Below are 20,838 nucleotides of genomic sequence, written 5' to 3'. Positions count from 1 at the left end.
ACACCTAGCCGTGCTCCAGCTACAAAAAAGTTGATTACCAGCACGTAAAGCTCAATAACATCACATCAGGGTTGTGCCGCTGGACAATGATGTCAGGGACTGATGATGGTCATTTGCTCTTCACACACTACTCTCCATTTAATCTTTACTTATTATTCATCTTTGACTGTCTTCTGCAGTGTGTCTTTTGTCCTGACGTCCTCACATCACCACCAGCCAGTTACAGCAGACCCTGATAGGCCCCTCCCTGAGCCTATCGGAGATTTCCTTCCTTCCTTTTCCTTCCCACTGTCACCAAGTGATTGCTCAAAGGGCATTGTTTAAATGTTGGCGTTTTCTCTGTATTACTGTAGGGTCTTTACCTTACAATATCAAGCACCTTGAAGTGGCTATTCCTGCTGGTACTACATAAATAAAACTGAATTGAACTTAACTGAATTGATGAAGGTGCCTGTGCAGACAGAAAGGCCCCAGCCAGATAGATCCAGAACACAGGAATCCTCTTATCCCATCATGGAAGTGGCCAGTGTTGTTTCGACGGGTTTGAGAATCAATGATTACGTAGCACTGCAGTTCAGGTCATTTCAGTGGGAAGAAAATGACCGAAGACAGAATCTGTGGGCCCCCTCCCACACTGTTGTTAGTGTTTCCAACCTTGGCGTCAGCAGTTTTGTACTCCTGCGTTGATGCCAGCTTGGAACTGATTCTTGATATTTCATATCAGTATTAAAATTTAAATGGATTCATACTCTGTCATGTGCTCTGTGTGCATAAGAGAAAGAAGTGCTTTCCCCTCTAGCCTCTTGCCATGACACTATACCATATCTCTGCTGTTTTCTGTCACATCTAATAGCCTCAGTTTGTTGACATGTAGGCTCTTATTCGCTGCAAGAGTTTAATACTAAAATGTTTAAGAGAGACTAATGCACAATTAAAAACAACCGCTGCACACATTTCTTTTAATTTGATGCTATATTCCCCATCAAAGGCATTAATTACTAATTTAACACACATCCAGATTAGTGCTTTGCATCTGCCGATCCACTTAATCAGACACTTGGATCAGTTCTGAGAAAAGCAAAGAGAATAGATGGATGGATGATTCCCTTTAAGTCTTCTATCTGTTATCACTGATATGCGATTTGCTCGTCTTCAGAGAACGTGGTCACCAACACTTCATCCATTCTTAATGCGAAAAAGTCCCCAGGCGCCAGATTGATCACGCAGAGCAGTACTCGTATCCTTCTGTGCACACACAGACTATTGCCACAAAGGAGCATCGCTGCCTTCAACAGGAAAACATGGACGTGAAAGCACAAAGAGCATGTTCTGTTCCTTGCGTGACCTTCTCTTTGTCCTCAAAGAGAAGGTCGCACTCTCTCTTTGGAAACACGATAGATGTAGAACAGTCACATCACTCCCACCGGCCGTCATGGCAGCTGACATTTCACACTCGTGTGGAACTGATTTCACTTTCAGTGGCCCCTCGGTGATGAAATATTTAACATTCTTTTCTATGAAAGCAGACTATATTTCACATATAGCCGGGGATGGTTTATGAAGCCGCTTTTCTGTATGCATGAAGAAAAGAGATTATTAACATTCTGGTGGAGTTTCTGGGCTACATAACAAAAACTTATTTTTCTCGAAGCAAAACAGACCAAATGAGATGGTGCAACATCGGCTTGTTAATGAGCAACATCTTTATAATTGATCCCCCCACCACCACCCACCGCAATCTATTGCTGATTTACTTGCTGATCTTATTATTCTGTTGAAGCTCAGCAGTTCTGATGTAAATCGTGTTAATCTGTTTCCCTTATAAACTTGTCAAAACACTTGACATTAGCAGCCAAAAAGGAGGTTTTAGGAGCAATTTTCTTAAAGTCAAAGCCCTTACTTTTCTCAGCTTTAGCTCTGTCTTTTGATCATTTTTTAAAATATCTTTTGAGTTAGTTTGACAGAACACAAGATAATGTATTTAATACAAACACAAAAATGAAATATAACCTCTGACAGTGAGGACATCCACAGCTCTCCTGTACAAGCCACTAATATCCAGACACACACACAGAACCTGAATGGCCTGCACACGTCACAGCATATCCATATCATATGGGCAGTCCGTTAGCCAGTTACTGGGAGTGGGTGTGAGTGGGTATTTGAGAATTGGAAGCGGTGTAATCTACTGGTTGGTTCAGGCAAGCTGGAAGACCATGAGCAGAGTCACATAATCCCTCCTCCTCCTCCCCAGATGGAGGAGAGGAGAGGACCCAGTGCAAGCAGAATGGGGAGGAGGATCGATGATTACAGGGGAGAGAAGTGGAGAGGAAATCAAACAACTAGAGCTTTACAAGGATGATCATTTTGTCCACTCACATACCAAAATAAAAGCTACAGTCACAACAACCAAAAAAATAAAAACCATGAAAGCTTTGTACTTCTCCCAGAAGGACACCCTACTGTGAAAATGATAGAAATGAACTGCAAAATGTCAAACATGCGTGGAAGCCACTGAGTAACTGCATACTTAGTTTTGTTTTTTTTAAGAATAAGATTGATGCACAGAGTGCGGATGTAAAAACAAAACAGTCCCATCAAAGCTGTGCGATCAAGCTTTAAAAACCAGCATTTTATTGCTTTTAATAACACCATATAGTTGCTAAACTGAATTGTCACCATGTTATTAGACATATAGACATTAGACATGCAATCGTTGCTCTGGACTTCATACTTTTAGATCTTTGTCATGCAGAATTTGGCCAATCCCATTAAAAGGAAACAACAATAACGCCACAGTAATAATTAATGTAAGTTGCATTGCAGGCTGTAGTACCATAGCTAAAGTCCTCTACTCTGTGCGTTACATAGTTGCAGTTATAATTCCTTCTGGCTGTGATATTCATTGTGCCTCGCAAATCACTTTAGAAATTCCAGACAAAATAAACTTGATGTATTCCCTAAACATCTCAGCTCATCTAATCGTGCCTCAACTCTGACCTGATTTATCCCCTCTGTGTTCTTTTCCTCCATTTAATCCCATGTACCAGGATATGAAATAATGCCTTGTTGTCAGCCACAGGGTGCAGCCCGATCATGGTGCAGCCTGGTCAAAACAATGTTACGTGAAGCAGAGGAAGGCTGGGAGAAAAAAAATAAAAATGTTTTGGTATATACAAGAAGCAAAGTGACCTGAGCCTGAGATTAAGTGGCAGGACTTTTCCGGAGGGTATCTTAACCATGACCATTACCAACTCCAACACTCGTGAGCACCAGCAGCAGCAGCAGCAGTGACTCACCCACTTGCACGAAAGGCCAGTTCATAGGTGCAGAAGTATTTTCAACAAAACCAAGAGAGTCATTTGAGAGACTAGATTTCTCAAAACAACAAAAGAAGAGTCAAAGGATGCGCAGCGGCGAGTTTCGCTTGAGCTGAAGACGTGCATGTGTGTGACAAAACCTTTGTTACTGATGACAAAACAATTAGGCAACTCATTACACGAGACGGCAAAAACGCGTGAAACAAAGCGAGTGACCATTTAACAACGCGGACTAATGAGCAATCAAGTGAGCTTGGCTGCGTTTACTCTTAATGTCTGGCCAAAACCAAGAATCTCAATTTTTTTGATCATCTTTCCAGCAAACTGCTTTAATCACAGCGAGATGCAGACGCTGCCAAAGAAAGATTGTATCTGAAATCAAAATGATGCCAAAGGGAATAATCACAGGGTTAAAAAAGATATATGGCAATAAAAAAAAATCATCATAATATGCAGGAATGTACTTACCTGGGAGATCAGAGAACGTTCCTCTCTCGATGATGTGCTTTCTGCACAGAGTCTTCAAAACCTTGGCGCTGCCGAACCTCTTGAAGCGACTCTTCACATTATTGTAATACCATTCGAGCGACTGCGTCTTCAAAATCCTGTAGGAGCGAAAGGAAACACGACATTGAGTCAAAATGAACAGATGGCAATAAAAGTGGTAGGGTTAAATTTCACTATAATCACAGCAGGATTATAACTTTGAGCTTAAGCCAAAACAATTAAATCTGCATAAGATGAGTATCTTCTAATAATTACAGAGATAGGCAGGCAACCAGACCTTATAGATCAATTAAGAAATGAATGGATGTATTACCCACTAAAGAGTGACGCACACAGGACTGTGGATCTCTGTTTTTGTGGACTTTTCATGTGTTTTAATTTAAAGCAAATTGGCTTTTCAAGGGCTTCTTCCTCTCGTTATGTGTGGGCTGTATAGAAGCTACAAAACCGTTTGAGCAGCACTGTCATGCAGCATCTTAGCAGCGTCTTGTGTGTTTGACAGCAGTGGATGCTTGCGGTTTTCAGATCTGTCGTCACATCATTTTTCAGCCCTTTTCTTATTTCTTGATGCACGGACCAGTGTGGATGCTTGAAGGGCAGCCAGGCAGACCTTAGCAGAGAGCAGATGATTACATAAGCAGTAATTCATAACGGCGAGGGTTATGAAAATCCCTCAGAAAACGCGCTCCCTTTGCGCCAGCGTTGCATTGGATTGCATGAAACTCTGCCAACTTTGTGGTTTATCTTGCAGTCCCTCCTGCTCTCCTCGTGCTTTTCCATGCCACTGTCACTCACATGGGAGGACAAACAAAGACATATTCACTGTTCAAGCAAAGAAAGCCACATAAACGCACTGTATACATCATAGTACACAGTTAGGGCTTGTATGTTTCTGCCTTTGGAACAGTCTTCACAAAACAAATCATCATAAATGACGAACATTTCCTTTGTAATTTGTCTCAACTCAATTTCATTTGTGTGTGTGTGTGTTACAACATTTTGTGCACAAAAAACAGATACATTAAAAGCCTGTGGTACATAATAATTGATTAATTATGCTTTGACAACACCAAATCAGCAGTGGAAAATATCCCCCAACAAAAGTTCAATAGTCTGCTTTTTTATCTTTAATATGAATGAACAGGCTTCAGGTCTGCGGGCACACAGTTCTCTGTGCAAATATGACACCATGCTGCACATATCGTTGGCTCTATTTCCCATATTATGAAAGAGCAAAGTGAGAGAGCTCAAACAGACATGACAGAGTTCTTTAATGCGCGCGCATGTTGGTGCTTCTGCTCAATGAGTGGACTGGTTGGGAAAAGGGAGGGCGAAAATAGCTATTCTAATAAAGGGATGTGGTGTGTCCCTGAGGCTACATGGTCTGCCACATCCATCCCCTCCTCCCTCCTTTTTAACCTCCCTCCGCTGGATTTATTATCCTCTGCCTCTATCAGCTGGGCTGCTCAATGGGCCTCAGCTCCTTAATTTCATGCCACGGGGTCAACCCAGTCAATTTAACGGTGGCTACCGAGCTCAAGTAAAAAGGCCTGGCTCTTTTTCATCTCCATATGGGCTCGGGGAAGGCGGTACAAACATGAATCTGCGAGTGCAACGCAGTTATGAGCTGGCGTCATATGAGGGAGCACTACAAATAGGGTCCATTTCTGAAATGAGCTGGTGCATCGGGGGCAATCTTTAAAGTGAAGGAAATACTGAAGGAAATGAAAGTGCTGCAAAGCAATGGTGAAATGAAGTTGTATGCCTGAGTAGCATCTAGAGCTGGGCGATAGAACGATAACGATATGTATCGCGATATAACTTTTACTCGATAGAGAAATTACGCTATCGCGATAGACCTCGCCGCTCTTGTCCTCAAAAAAAAAAAAAAAAAAAAAAAAAAAAAAATTAAAAAAAAAAAAGGTCAGCCAATCCAAATTAAGTAGCGCAGAGCCGAACCAATCACAGCCGCAGCGTCACGTAGCGTGACTTGTTACGTACAGCACAAGTGCCAAGCCGCACGTGTGTTTGTTTGGGAAGCAGCCAGCGGGTAATGGAGGAAATGAGTGTGCCGACTAGAAAAATCAACCGAGCGTGACCGAAGAGAAAACAGATGATGGTTCCAGTGCCGGAGAGATTGTCAAACGGAAGAGCCATAGAAGTTCCGTAGTGTGAAGGTATTTCGGCTATTTCAAGTCTGACAAAAAACAGAGTAGCGTGCACTGTAAATTGTGCCGAAAGCAAGTCTGGAAATACAATAAACTGGTGCATGCGTCACACTGTGCGCCACGTTATTGTTTCGGTGAAATGAATTTCTACAATACTGTTACTGTTAATTCTACTCTCTGCAGTGTTTAAATGCTTACATATACACACAGTTACTGTCCGTCCACACACACGACTCTGTTCTGCTTCTATGCCCCAGCTTTGTTTACTTTTTCCCAACGAGGCTTCTAGACTTCTGATTGGCCAACATTTCTGCACGGTTAGGAATCTAGCGCCACCTGCTGCTTTGGCATGTTCATAGCAGCGTTTTCCTTCATTTCTGCCTTTATGTGTGGACGGGATTATTTTTTAAAACGAAAACGGAAAATCTCCGTTTTCAAAAATACCCGTGTACGTGTGGACGTAGCCTCAGTCTCTGACTGGAAGCGCTAATTCGTCATTCGGCTTTTGTCAGACTAAAGTAACTGTTAAAACTGTTTGAAAAGCTCAGCTATACAACAAGGAGAGATTGAGAATTTCCTTTTAGTTCTCAGTTTATTTGATATTGACAAAAGTTAGTCAGTTTTGTCTGTTCTTCTGTAAAACAAACTAAGATTTATTTTTAGAATTAATATTTTGTTTCTAAGTGGAATTGACAATTTAGTCTGTTTCGTTTGTTCTATTTTGAAACTTAAACGCTTTAGCGGCTGTCTTTTGTGTAGTTTGCAATATTTGCCTTTATTTATCTGAAAAAGTCTCATGTTCCTTAAGTACATCTACCCTGTTGAACTTATTATGGGAAATAAATATTTAAATAAAAACAAGCTGCTGATTATTTCACATTTTACTTGTGAGCAACGGCACATTTAAATCTTACAAATATAGTTATTTGGCTCATATCGTGATAGATATTGTTATCGCCTGAAATGAAAAAAACATATCGTGATATGAAAAAATCTCATATCGCCCAGCTCTACGTGATATGAAAAAATCTCATATCGCCCAGCTCTAGTAGCATCTATGTATAGAGCAAAATGAAAATAAGTATCACTGCCTGTCTGCTAAACCCCATGGCCATTTGGAATTTGTCACTACTGCTATGCCCTACTTTCTTAAAAGCCACAGTACTACCTGGAAATGTGGATTTTCTTTCTGAAATTATGACTGTTTAACACACTAATAGTTTCCACCATAGTCAGTTAAACTTGTGGTTAATTAGACTATGCTGCCTCTGGCTTTCTTTAAAAAAAATCTGTCCCCTTTCAAAACATCTTCAAAAAGGTATACCGAAAGTGCACCAAGGATATTGACACCAGACCAATAAGACTAACACTGATCATCTCAGAGTGAAATTATTCTCTGGGAGAACGTTGATGCTGTCAATTGTAGATATTACTTGGACACATAAAATCCACATAAACTTTGTTGCAGACCAACAACAATAGAACTCCTTGGCAACACTTTGTTGCATTGTTGATCCATTCAAAGAGTCCAAATCTTTGACCCAGACTTTAATCCAACCAAGCACTGCAATAAGTCTATGAAAATCCCATCCATGGACTGAGACCCAAAGGATCCAGTGCCGATGTCATATTAAATGTTTAAACTCATAAATGTTACTATTTCATTAAAAAATATATGCTAATTTAACATTTTATATGAGCAACACATCTCAAAAATGTTTGGAAGTAGGTTAAGTAAGTGGTACTAAAAAGAAAACAGCTGGAGGAACATTTTGCAACTAATTCAATTAATTCAGCAACAGGTCAGCAACATAACTGGAGGTCTTGATGCATTCTCAATCATCCAGGTAAGCAAATCTCCAAAGGTTGATTCTGTTCATCTGGACGTAGCGAGAAACGTTTCTCCCACTGAAAACGCTACGTCCAGATGAGCAGAATCAACCTTTTGAGAACATGATTGGATATAAAAAAGTGCATCTTAGAGAGGCAAAGACTGTCTGAAATAAAAATGGGTTCACTACTCTGGAAAAAACAGCATTTGTCTCACAATGTGAAATAGCAAAGAATATCTCATCATTTATAGCAAATCTCTGTGTGCAAGATTCTGAATGCTATGCAGTGCTAAACTTGCCCGGTTTGACGTGTAGCTGCCATCAAATTCAAAATTAGATTTTTCTTGAAATTTCAAATGTTCTCAATTTAAACATTTTATATGTTTTCTATGGTCTGTTGTGAGAGTTGGGGTTAAATGTGGCTTTATGAGATTTATAAGTTATTGGTTTACATTGTAGACAGCATCCTAACTTATTTAGAATTGGGGTTGTATGTTATATATACATATATATTGCCTCACAGTGGCCCAGAGCTTTCACTCCTTGGTTTGCCAGTCTCACTGGCACAAAAAACAGATGACCAGTAAATGCAATCCCCAGCTTAGACATCTGCTTCGTTCCATACCAGTGACACAAACTTTTTATAGTCAAGCGCTCCCTTTAAAAAAAGACAGATGGATTAAGGACAGAGGGAGAGGCGTCTTGATGAATGAAGCATGACATTGCTTCCCTGGAGTGATCTGATCTAAAAAGAAGATGAAGAAGGGAGCAGAGTGGATAAGCAGAGGCTTTCAAGCAAGAGCTCCACTGTTGTGTGAGCTTCTGCAAATACTCATACGCACTTTAATAATGAGGCTAAGAGATTCCCTGAAGCTCAGCTGCTGCATGAATAAGAGGGATTCCTGTGGTCTCCTGACGCTAGGTTTACCCTTCCGTCATCATCACTTTGCTCAACTCCCTGCCGAAGCTTTGGAACCAGCGCTTCATTTCTTAAAAGGGCTTCTTCTCTACCCCGTTTGCCCTCTGTACTTCAGAAACCAATTTGCACATCTAAGTGAATCCTAAATAAAATATATATAACAGTACGTCAAAGAAGTGCAATAAGAGTAGCTGGATTTGCTGACTTCCCACCTCCCCCAGAAAAGGGAAACTATTATCATAATTGACTTTCTGTGCCTTCTAATTAGTTGGTTCAGCTTCTGTTGAAGTCACTGTAGAGGCAACGGAAGGAGAAGGGAAGGTGGGGGTTGACTATTGCAGCACATCAAACAAACCACATTCCCTTCTGAAGGCACGCGGCGTGATTGATCTTGTTAATGTAAGACGAAAAGATGAAAAATGAGATTGTATTCAGCTCCAGGTTTAGATCAAAGTGTCTGATGCAGGGGAGGTTAAAGCTCCCAGGTTGTGAGGTCTGAGACAAAAGCTCAATGACTTATTCCATACAGTACAATCCTGTTTTCGTTCCACAAACTCAATAACTCATTTTTTTGCCTCATAAAATTTTGAAGTAGTCTACACTAAGTTTTCCATTCTCTAGTTGCATAGGCAGCAGCCTAAGCATAGAAGCCCAGACCTCGATTGACATTTGTCAGTGTATTACTTGTGCCCTCTCCAAAGGAATGTTAGGTCACCCAAGGGCCCCAACAGCAACCCTAGAGGCTGTCAAGAGACAACATTTAGCTCAGTGACATTTTTGGATATTGCAAGCTATGGTGAAGAATCAAAGCTTGATTAGGGAGAGAATTTAACTGTAATTTATGATATGAGCACCAGGAGAAAACGGTCCCAACAAGAATGAATGTGTTTCATCTGCATCTTTTGCTGCTTCTACAGTGGTGTGCTTGTGCAGATTAGATTTGTCCAGGAGGAAGAAGTGGGAATGAGAGATTGATTTAACATGCACACTGTAAACTGTGGAAATAAAACCAGGACAAGAGGGAAATATATACCATATGATTTAATATATGATTTAATTTCTTTGTGTGTTTATTAATAATAAACACACAAAATATACTGGCAAGAATAGTCATTCATTTAGCAGTTTACTTCATGCTCTTTACATAATGTCAGTAATATGGGATGTCTTGAATATCATCTCAGACACTCAGGCCCACCTCCTTTTCAAAACCTTCTCTTTGTTAGGGGCAGCCAATTAGAAGAAAGGTGGCTTAGAGGGAGGGTGGCTTTAAAGTAAATGAAATGAGGGGCAGCAGTGCCAGTATTTATTACCGCTCACTAAAGTGAAAGATTAAGAACATTAATAATTAATAATATATGGAACTGGAAAGAATCATAATAGTTGAAACCTAAATCTATTTTAGTATTCAGGTCCCTGTACTTTTTATCTGTGTTTTAAGGAATATAGCCGGTCATGCGCACAGGTTTTATGACACAAAGCTGAGAAAAATGCTGATTATTTTACATTATACTTTGTATATATGCAATGCATTGTAAAATAATTGGCACCGTTTTCAGCTTGGTGTTAATAGCAATGCTGTCTGTTTCACTATATCACAGCACTAAAGACATGCTACTAAAATATAGGCATTGGCAGAATAGGACAAGGTCGTGGGTCAACTGCAATGCCCATGAGATTTTCTGCAAACCTGGGCAGAACCGTACTAACCTGTCGGTATGATTTAAAACAGCATGTGGCTTGCAGGAGGCAGGAAAACAGCGCTCACACAGCAGTAGTCCTGTACATAACCTTTCCAGGAAGCAGCATGAATATTGATCAACTGCCTGTTCCTCTGTGATTGACATTTAGATAGGCAGGAAGAGGAAAATAAAAAGAATACATTATTTAATAAGGCGGTAAGAGGCGTATTTGTATTTCATGCACCATTTCTCCTTTTCTAATTTAGTGAGTGCGTGTGTGCTTTTTATTATTATTTCTGCATCCTTTCTCTTGCATGCTTTCTGTTCCTGCTGGAATAAATAATGTGCTCATTTAAAAGCACACCTCAGCTGGAAATATATTATATAAAATGCCAGATATGATGTTCAAATACGGGTAGAATAACAACCCAAACAACACATTGCATGCTACTCATTTAGAAGTCCGAGAGCGCTGACCATATGATCAGGGTCTGTAGAGAACACCGAGCATCTGTTTCTAGGATACAGTCTATATATCACAGGAAGAGCAGGAGGTCACTTAATGAACAGGGCACTATGACCGGAGCATTTTCATGCTGCATGTATTTAAATATACACAGGATTTAACTTGGATAGTTGCTTCAGGTTCAAAGTAAGGTGCTTTGGCACATTCATTTCACTTATCTGTATCTTTAAAAAGTATACAAACGTAAGCACAGACAGCTTTAAGCAATGGGCAGAAAATTTACTCTTCCATTGCTTCTTTCTGCTAGCTTTCTTTCATGGCCTAAAGCTATCATCCTTCTCTCTCCCTATCTCTCTGCCTCATGTGTGTCCATCCTACTTTTTATCATTCAGCTCTCTCTTTAGACCTTCACCTTTCAGTGCTGGCAGCTGAAAGAGACCAGGGCACAGTATGGAAATTACTATGCTACTTATGCACTGCCAAAATGGCTTTCTTAAAAATCAGTTAATCGATGGAGGATTAGACACTGAGCTTAATTAATTTCTTTCTGAATGAAGTGACGCCTAGATCAATCAGTGTTTACTCATGAGAGACATTTAATATTCTCCTTGAGGTTGATGCAGAATGTTTACAAGTTTAGTTTGTGAAATGTTAAAACTGTAAGATATCTTATTTAGAACCATATATTATCTAATAACTAGCAGAATACAGGGTATTGCAAACAGCATTTGCTCTACTGTACAGATAAATGTAATACAGCATTTGAAGTCTTTGGACAGACTGAAAGTTTATCAGTCATGAGGGTTTGAGTTTCAATTGGAGCTCGAAATTCACCCCTCATGGTGCAATTTTGGCATGGATTACCTACCTTGTCATTCACACATTGTCACAGCACAGGCACGTCTTGAAGAATACTTTATTTGAACAAAAAGAGGCTCAAATATGCTGCTCAAGAACATACGAAACTCAGGCGAAGTTGAGCCCCCAAATATCTACACAGTGTAGATATTTGTGTTTTTTAATTGCAAAAGTTTAGGAATAAATTAAGAAAGAGTTTGTGTTGATTGTAGATGTGTGGTTGTTTTCTTGACCTGTAAGATATTTTACATTGTTTGACCCTGTGGGTCACCCCCTTTGGTTTAAAGTGACAAGTCTTGACCAGAAGCATTTGTTTTTCCATTGAGGTTTTTTCTACAGTGCAATTTTCTACTGGATGGACTGTAGTTTTGGCATGTCTGTACGTCACAATTCTTTTTTTGAAGTTACAGCTTGATCCAAATACACAAAAATGGCATGTGGATAAAATTTAGGAAAACCAGAAACTATCCCATGCTTCATGACCTGGAGTAAACTTACCTGGAGCTATAAGCTCAAGCAATTTGGGCTCTTCATTAATCTCTCTCTTCCTGTGTTTACAGTTTGAAATAATGGGGAAAAAACAGCCTGTAATTGTTAGGATGCCTGGGTCGTTGACCCAGGGTTTTGAGTTTATTATATTATTTATCATTTCTAGTCTTTGGTTTCTTTGTTAGAGTTCTGTCTTATGGTTTATGTCTCTGTGTAATCCTTGCAGTCACCCCTGTCTGCTATATCCCCGTGTCCAGTCAGTGTCTGTGTCTGCCCTGGTCCCACGTCTCTGTTCCCTCTGTTGTAGTGCCTGCCTGCGAGTCTGTGTCTGTGTTATGTTTCCTGTTTTATTTTGAAAGTCCGTGCCTCATGTCTGGTTTTGCTTCCTTTGTCTCGTTAGGCCTGATTTGCCCCAGCTGTGTTTCCCTCCTGTTGCCCATTCCCTGATTGCTCCCTCTGTGTATTTAAGCCCTGTGTTTCAGTTTGTCGGTGTCATGATCTACCTACATCTTGCTGTGTGTTCTGTCTGCGGAAGCCTATTTTGTATTCCTAGTTTTGTTACCCTTTTGAGTTCAGCATTAAAGCTGGTGGACCCAAAGGTCTGCATTTTGGGTCCACCATTCCTGCCTGCACACAGCCTTCACATGACAGTAATGCTTTTACTGCTTGTCATACAGTATGAAATAGAATATGATTAACATTTGGAGAAATTAGCAAAAGTGAACCAAAATTAAGGCGCGTACACAGTGGAGTAATTGAGCATTTGAGAATTAAGTAAGGGCACTGACCACAATTTGGCTCCTGTAACAGCTGGCCAGATGTGTCGTCGTGTGTTGCTGTTCAGTTGCACATGTAGGTCTGTTAAAAGTGATGTCAGACATATTTACTTTAAGCCACTCCATACACAAGCTACATGGCCATCTGGAGAAATGAGAAAGCTACAAAGAAGGTTTTTTTTAACACCAGCTGTGGTGCATTTACATACTATTTGATGTGACTGTATAGAGCATATAGGAAAAGGAGATAATCTGCTCTCAGAGTCCTCCTCCTGCACAGCTAGAGCACCACATGGGATTTTAAGCGGAGCATGCGGAGAGGCAGAACGCTGCAGCAGCCCAGCAATGTGGGGAATTTTGTCACAGAATAGACCGCAGTTACGCTTTCCACCACACAAGTCCTCCTCCATCTGGCTATTCTGTGTTGATAATGAAAACTGCAGCTCCCTGCAGCCTTTATCTGAGCAGCTATCTGAAGCCAAAAATCATGGACAGTCAATATGATTAGAGGCTGAATGAGGTGAAAGCATGTAAACAAAATGAATTAACTAAATGTCGTGTGAGAGAACTACAAAGCTTGTGGTTGTAATTAAACGTCAATAAGATGGCATCGCTGGTGTTTTGATTTTTTTTTTTCCTAGGTCACTGTGGGAGCCCTGATTTTATCCTCTTAATGTCATCAAACACCTCAGCAAGGAAATGAAAATGCAGTCAAATAAAAAGGATTTTAGAGATTACACAATAACTGAATAGAAAAAAACCCAAAAAAAAACAGGAAATATGTTTTTTTTATATCCCCAATATTACAGCATCAAAGGTGGAAGAAATACTTTAATGTAGCGAAGTTATTATTGAGATTATCCTGTAATGAGAAGATCAGTCCTAATTGCAAACGTTTCCGTCAACAATTATCTTGCAGACATGCCCTTTCCCTATTGACCCCCGTATATGCTCAGTAATTGCAAACTTAGCTGAATAATAATGTCAGCTATGCACGTACGCTGTATAAAAGAAAAAAATCAGTCAGTGGGAAATGAGGGAAGGGTGAGCTGAATAGAGGTCATTAACCTGATTCAAACCTCAGACATTCTCTGCGAGTTACTTTGACACAAGGACAAACAGGAGAAAAAGTGGTAATCCTGAATGCTGAAGCTGCCAGAGCTCAATGTACCGAAGTGTCATTTTTAACAGCCTGTTAGAGAGCAGGAGGACCGAGCCTGACAACACCGGACAGATATCAGGATACACTGCCACCAGTCAGAGGCAGGAGAGAGGAGCAACGGAGGGGAATGAGAGGGCAGAGCAGGATAGGAAACGAAGGCAACGATGGTCATGTTAAGAAGAAAGGTCATTGCGTCGATGGGCGTCATGGATGCCAGGCACACGGGGCATTTGCTCTGCGTGGTCTATTTTTAGAAGTCTTCTTGAAAGCACACCACCATCCTATAATCCATGTGAATCGATCTTCAGTGGAAAATTGGGGGAAGCGAAGATGTCTTTAGTTGCAGTTGGCCTTTTAAGATGACTTTGAATTTATGTGTGTGTGTGTGTGCTTGATAAGCCAGGAAACCATGAAAGAGGTTTTTTTCCCCACATAAGAGGAACATATTGTATGGAAAGTGTTTCAGAGAAGGTTACAGAACAGCTCCAGACATTAAAGTTTGACATTTTGAATCAGGTCGCCTAAAGCAACGGTCTGTATGGAAAAGTTCACCTCGCTTTCCGCTTGCATGAAAGAAAGATGAAAAAGGTTTCGGGTTTCGTTTCTGGTGCGGATGAAGTGCTTGTCCTTGGCTTGAAAGACACATCCCATTAATGCACTAGTGTCATTTATAGCATAAGCACAGCTTTATTGTTCTACACACCACAGAGGTCACATGCAGCTGAAGAGAAATCAGATTAACGGTGATTATTTGTAGAAGTTTTTAGAGCAGACTGATGCCCATTAAAGACTAAATACCCTGCAGTGCTTCCAGTCTGAAATCTATATGCAAATGGACACTAAAGGCGGCACATGGCTTTAAAAGCCAAACCCACAAATCTGGTCAGTAGACCCAGATGCCTGTCTCTATCTCACAAGGGCATTTCTGAATATTTTGAATTGCACTGCCACAGGAGACCATTTCTTTTCTCCGGTGAAGACGTTATAAACCACCTCCTATTACACTCAAGTGAGTTTTTTTCCCTCCCCGTGTGTGTGGGTCTGAATATACATGCTTTTTTCTATTGAAATGATTCCTGTGTAGCTGTGACCTTAGGGCCACATTCTTCACTTTTTAAATGTATTTCAAAAAATTCAGCCAACCAGACGATAAAGCTGGCCATTTCACTGCATTCCCACCAATTAGGAAACCAACAAAGGGCCTGCTTCCCAAATGAGCCTCTGGCTGCCCTCATACTGGAAACAGTTCCCATTAAGTTAGTCACACGCCACCACCCAAAACACAAAAATCACTGGGACAGCAGAAGCCTCCTGGGTTTTTTTTTGTATTTTTTTGGTTCGGCCTGTTTTGTTTTCAGTATCACTGCATATCTGACTCTCTTTGTTTCTCTTGAAATGCTTCCCTTAACTTAACTCATTCATGAAAAATTACACATGTATGTTTAATCTGAAAAGAAAGGAAATGAGGCAGAGGATGGTCCCACTGCTGAGGTGTTGTTAGCAGAACAGGGACAGCACTGGATTGTTTAGTGGTTTATTGCCCCAAAACATAATGATATCAACTAGCAACATTTATCTGAATATTAGCATTTTTTAAAGAATATTGGACATGCTTAGCCAGACCGTGAAAGTAATGTACACGTGCTAGTGACAAAGGTTACAAAGAGAGGTTAAAGACAACTGCTATGTAGCAATCTAATTGCAAGGAGGTATTTCTGTAGTCTATTGATACTAGATAGTGGAAAAGGGGTGGGATTAAATAAGCTTATGCTTCTTCCTGCTCCTTTTTGAACATGAATGTTATTTGGAGTTGTGGTTGCTCGTTTTCCTTTTGTTTTGCTTTGTTCATTTGTCTCTTTTAATTCTATTTTGTTGTACTTTTTCAGCATGTTCAAAATAAAGATAAAAAAAAAATCTATTTTTTTGCAACTAAAAAGTCAGATTTATGTTTCAGAGCTACAGCTAGAAGGTCAAAGCTCCTCATTTGCATCAGGACCAAAAAAAGGAATTTAGGACGTAAAAACGAAGGCTAATTATTCTTGTGATGAAGACGACATTAAAGTAATTACTATAACAAGCCCACTACAATAGGAACTGTTTACAGTTTATAATCGTCGTGCTTAATATTTCTTAATTACCTCAGTTTACCCTGTTTGTGCTAAGTCGAACACTTTCAGGTAACTATAAAGATAAATATAACATTATCTTGAGCACTCACACAGACATGGTACAAAGCTAATAACTCTACCCGGCTCAGTCTGGTAGACAGGGCGTGGGAGACGGATGACAATGAATCATTAATGTTAGGCACAGAAATGCATGCAGTGTGCATACACGCTCAATCACACACACATAGACATCCTTGTACACTTCTCTTTATGGTGACCCTTCATTGCATTTCCTAGCCCAATGCTCTAAAACCAAACCTTGGCTGTCTACCTGAAATTTGAAACATGTGGGGTCCCCAAAAGCTGTTGTATCCTACAAATATAGTGGGCTCCTGGTTATCAGACCCCACAAATGTAGTAAAACAAGTACACACACACACACACACACACACACACACACTAATTTATCTCTTCTCTCTTACTCATCCATCCTTCCCCATTTACAGCATGGTGTTTTCTCTGCGCCATCGCTGATTTTGTGGTGACTGAGACAGATGGGAGGGTTGAGAGGGGAATGGCTCACCAACTGAAGAGGAGAAATCCCTCATTGTCTTTTACTATGAGCTGAAAAGGAGTTATCATCATCATCATCATATTCTTTATGCCTTTTGCACCATTCCCCCTTCATTCCCCCTTTTGCTTTTTTTGTCAACATATTATTGTTTTCAAGTTGGTCTCTTCATTCATTTCTCTGTATATTTTTCATAAAGAAATCTGGGTAAATTAAAACAGGGTAACAATATTAAAAGAGTTTCTTAACCTCCTAGGACCTGGCGTCCACATATGTGGACATCACATTTTGGGTTGTCTAGTCCAAAATACTAAATTTTGCTCTACAAGGGCCTGTTATCCACTTACGGGGACATTATACTGCCACTGCTCTATCAAAATTTAAAACGAATGTCCTCATATGTGGATCTCATTTTTCTCAGAAAAACATTCATCACATCCCAATCAGCCCAAATAACAAAGAGAAATTAAAAATGCATGCCATGAAAGAGTTTGAGTTCAACAGATACATATATAGATCAACTTGGAGTGTCTTACAATTGTGGAAACAATATTCAAAAGGTACATGTCAGACTGTGACATATCATCATGCACCAATAGCTTCAGTGTGATCAGGCTTGTGAGGGACTGTATATTGGAGATATGATGTTAGTGTGAAGTGGATGAGAGGATAGCAGGCTGCAAAGATGGATGCAGTGTAGATGAAACAGAGTGCCATCCATCAACCAGTAGCCTCTGTGACAGTCTACCCTATATGACTAACCAAACACATACTAAGCTAAGAGGGCTTTACCGCAGCGTGAGAGGATATAACCTCACCTTCAAACTATTTCACCATTAGGTCAGATCATAATCTTTTCAGCCTATATTTTTTCTCGTCTTTTAATTACCAATGTAAGCTTCATGAGGATAAAACCTTCCAAAACTACATCAGAAAAGCAAAATCATATATGGCAACATATGAAGGAAAATGTACCAGTTCAAAGATTAAGCTCATTTGGATGACTGGTGCATTAACACACTGCTGTTTAAGCATCTTTTTGCGAGTTTTTGGCTTTGATCACTCAGAAGAACCTTTGCCCTTCCTCTTTCATGTCAGTGTGCACATGCAGACGTGCACCATACTCCAGGCCAGGGCAGGGAAGCGCTGCATTATTCACACTAATGCTGTCACACTGAGTAATTGAAGCCAGGAAGAGGTGGAGGGTGCAAAGTGCGAGTGCATAGACACCTTCTCTCACTGCCTCCAAGTAGGAATTGTTTTGATCATTATCAGTGACCTCTAGGTGCGATCAGTGCAGACATCAAGGTGATATTCTGCATCTGATGGCAAAGTCAATATTGAAAGAGGTTGTGGCGGTCAGTGTATGGACAGACATACAGCTGCAGTGTATGCTGCTGCAAATACAGGAAAAACCCTTCATAAATATGGGATACTCAGTTCTCCCAAATTTATTTTAAAATAATCATTTTTGACATTTGGAATAAAGTATCCAAGTCCTGTTCAATTGTATTTTATTTAGATAGCGCCACACACACAGTGTCAGAATAACAGTTGCCCTGAAGTACGTTATATTGTAAAGGCCCACAGTAATGGAAGAAAACTCCTACAATAGGATGAACCTCTATGAGGAAGCACTTGGTTATGGTGGGAAGGGAAAACTCCCTTTTAACAGGAAGAGACCTCCAGCAGAATCAAGCCCATAGAGGGGCAGCCATCCACAATGACTGGCTGGGGGTGAGGGAACGAAGACAATATTTATCACTATGAAAGAGATACTCAGATGTTTTCGGGAAAGTGTTAATAAAACATCTGAGGTCTGAATGAATGAATATTGTAAAATTTAAGTGTGTCTAATTCATGTTGTACTATACACATCATGCAAAGTTTGTTACAGAAAATTCCACATTTTTTTAAGAAACCTATTTAAACCTTTTAAAAATATGTTGCACATCCTATTTTTATCTTTGTTCTTATTTAATAGATACCTGCAGTTGCACTCTCAACATTTGTTGTTGAGATTTTTCATGGAATCTAATTCAGCTTCATACTGCTGTGTTGGAAGTGTTGTAAAGAGCTAATGTGGCCGATCACTCAGACTTCAGCTGTGACTCATAACGTTGCCTTCACAAGATAAAGGATTCTCTTGCCATTCTTTTTCATGCACCTGCTTTAAATGTTATCAGCCCATTAGGCTAAATATTAGGCTAAATGACTGTTATCACTCACACAGATTTAGCTTGTATGGGCTCTCCCCCTCCTTGTAGCTGGTTCAATAGGCTTACAACATTAAGTGGTGGTGGTGGTATATATAACACATATGGGTGTTTGCTGAAACAATCGTGGCAAGTCTTTATTCAACAGAGGTGAAGTAGGTGATGGCGTGAGTCATTTGCTGAACTTTAACCCCAGAGATTGAGGTAGGTAGTACATATGTTTTAGTGATTTTGCCTTTTTACTTTGAGTTTCTGTTTGGTTTGGTTAAAGCACAAAAATCCCTTGTTTAGGGCAGGGAATAACTATGGCTTGTGTTTACCATTACACACACACTACATGCACCCTTCTCCTCTACTGTGTGCAGTTGGGCCCAATCTGAATCTGAAGCCTCTGGGTAGTAAAAAAAATTCCGTTGGTTATTTATTTTTTTATATATGAGGAACTATGAGTCACAAAACTGAATAAAGAACAAGCTGAAAAAGTAATGTGTTCTGCTTGAGGTATTTTTATTTAAAGCTACATATCTGACTAGATGAAAATGTCAACTGGACGTGTAGAATTAAAATCTGATGCTGGAAAGTTGATTGTAGGGTATGCTGTGTTCAAGTGACAGGCACAGTGGAGGAGTGAGCATTCTCTGTATAAACCAGAGCCACTAAGAGGCTGCAAACATGGTAAGTGGTGAGATAAACTAATGAATTACACTTGACCTATGCACCCAAACAATCTTCTCCAATGCAATGTCAGAATGTAGGGAAGTGTTTTGGTGTGTGTGTGTGTGTGGAGGTGGTAAGGAAAGGGATTAGCAAGCATGATCTAACCCAAAGATGTGTTTAACCTCTTCTTCACCTCATTTCTTCTATCCATATTTCTTCCTTGTCCTTTTATCTTTGTCCATCTTTGAGTTTTTCGCAGTCTATGTTTGTACCAAGATTTCTGAGTGTGTTCGTGGTAAAATATATATATTTCTTCCAGATGATACTTTGTCCTGTATCCCCGAAGTGTGCATTAGTCTGTCTGCTTGTAAACACTAGAGATGGCACGATACCACTTTTTTATGTCTGATACCGATACCGATATGAATCCGATATAGTGTTTTTTAATCAAAACTGTTTTTTTTTTAAATATCTTGCTGCATTTTGTATAAGTTCATACTCAAGTTTAAAACAACAACTACACTAAAGCTATTCTGTTATACCTATATGCAAAAAAAAAAAAATTTCATAGTTCAGCAATACTGATCAATCTAATAAACTTAAACCTACACCATCCTCCCTATTCTGGTATTTTAAAGAGTACTTAGCGTAAATATTAAGCAACCTAACTAATAGGGTTCCAACTCCCAGCAACAACAAAAATAAATAAATAAAAAATAGGGAACCACCCCTCACGCTCCACCTCATGATGCTTAATCGACGTAATCAACCTTAATTTGATGCAGTGTGAAAAAAAATGCACAGAAATCAATTATTTTTCAAGAAATATTAAATAGATTCAACATCTTTCTTCAACAAAATTGCAGACTGCACAGATGGTACCTTCCCAAAGGAAAAAGTACTATAGCTTACTAGGGTATATATATTAGACTTAATAGTCACTATATACAGTAATTGACTTCTATTCATTTTACATCAAATTAAAACTTTGGGTGTAAGATTCGGATAATTATTTATTAAAAGCGAGACATTTTAAATGAGAATAAGAAAGAAAAGTATGTCTTTGTTCCCCCTTTTCCCTGTTAATGCCCTATCGGCCCCCCTGGC

At 39.8% G+C, this 20,838-nt stretch overlaps 1 protein-coding gene across 2 annotated transcripts in view; it reads right to left on the bottom strand.

Annotated features, from left to right (window-relative positions):
- Positions 1 to 20,838, bottom strand: part of myripb (myosin VIIA and Rab interacting protein b) — a 130,312-nt gene that overhangs the window by 20,734 nt on the left and 88,740 nt on the right. For both annotated transcript variants that reach the window (XM_085362454.1, XM_085362455.1), the window contains exon 3: positions 3,789 to 3,925. In XM_085362454.1, coding sequence (XP_085218580.1) covers positions 3,789 to 3,925 — 137 coding nt within the window. The remainder of the gene's footprint in view (positions 1 to 3,788; positions 3,926 to 20,838) is intronic.

Source organism: Diplotaxodon limnothrissa, linkage group LG9 (genome assembly GCF_057381915.1).
Source record: "Diplotaxodon limnothrissa isolate DT_005_m linkage group LG9, D_limnothrissa_male_GT1.1, whole genome shotgun sequence".
NCBI classification, from domain to species: domain Eukaryota; kingdom Metazoa; phylum Chordata; class Actinopteri; order Cichliformes; family Cichlidae; genus Diplotaxodon; species Diplotaxodon limnothrissa.
The sequence above is the reverse complement of the archived record's forward strand: the minus strand, read 5'-3'. Positions and strand labels throughout refer to the sequence as shown.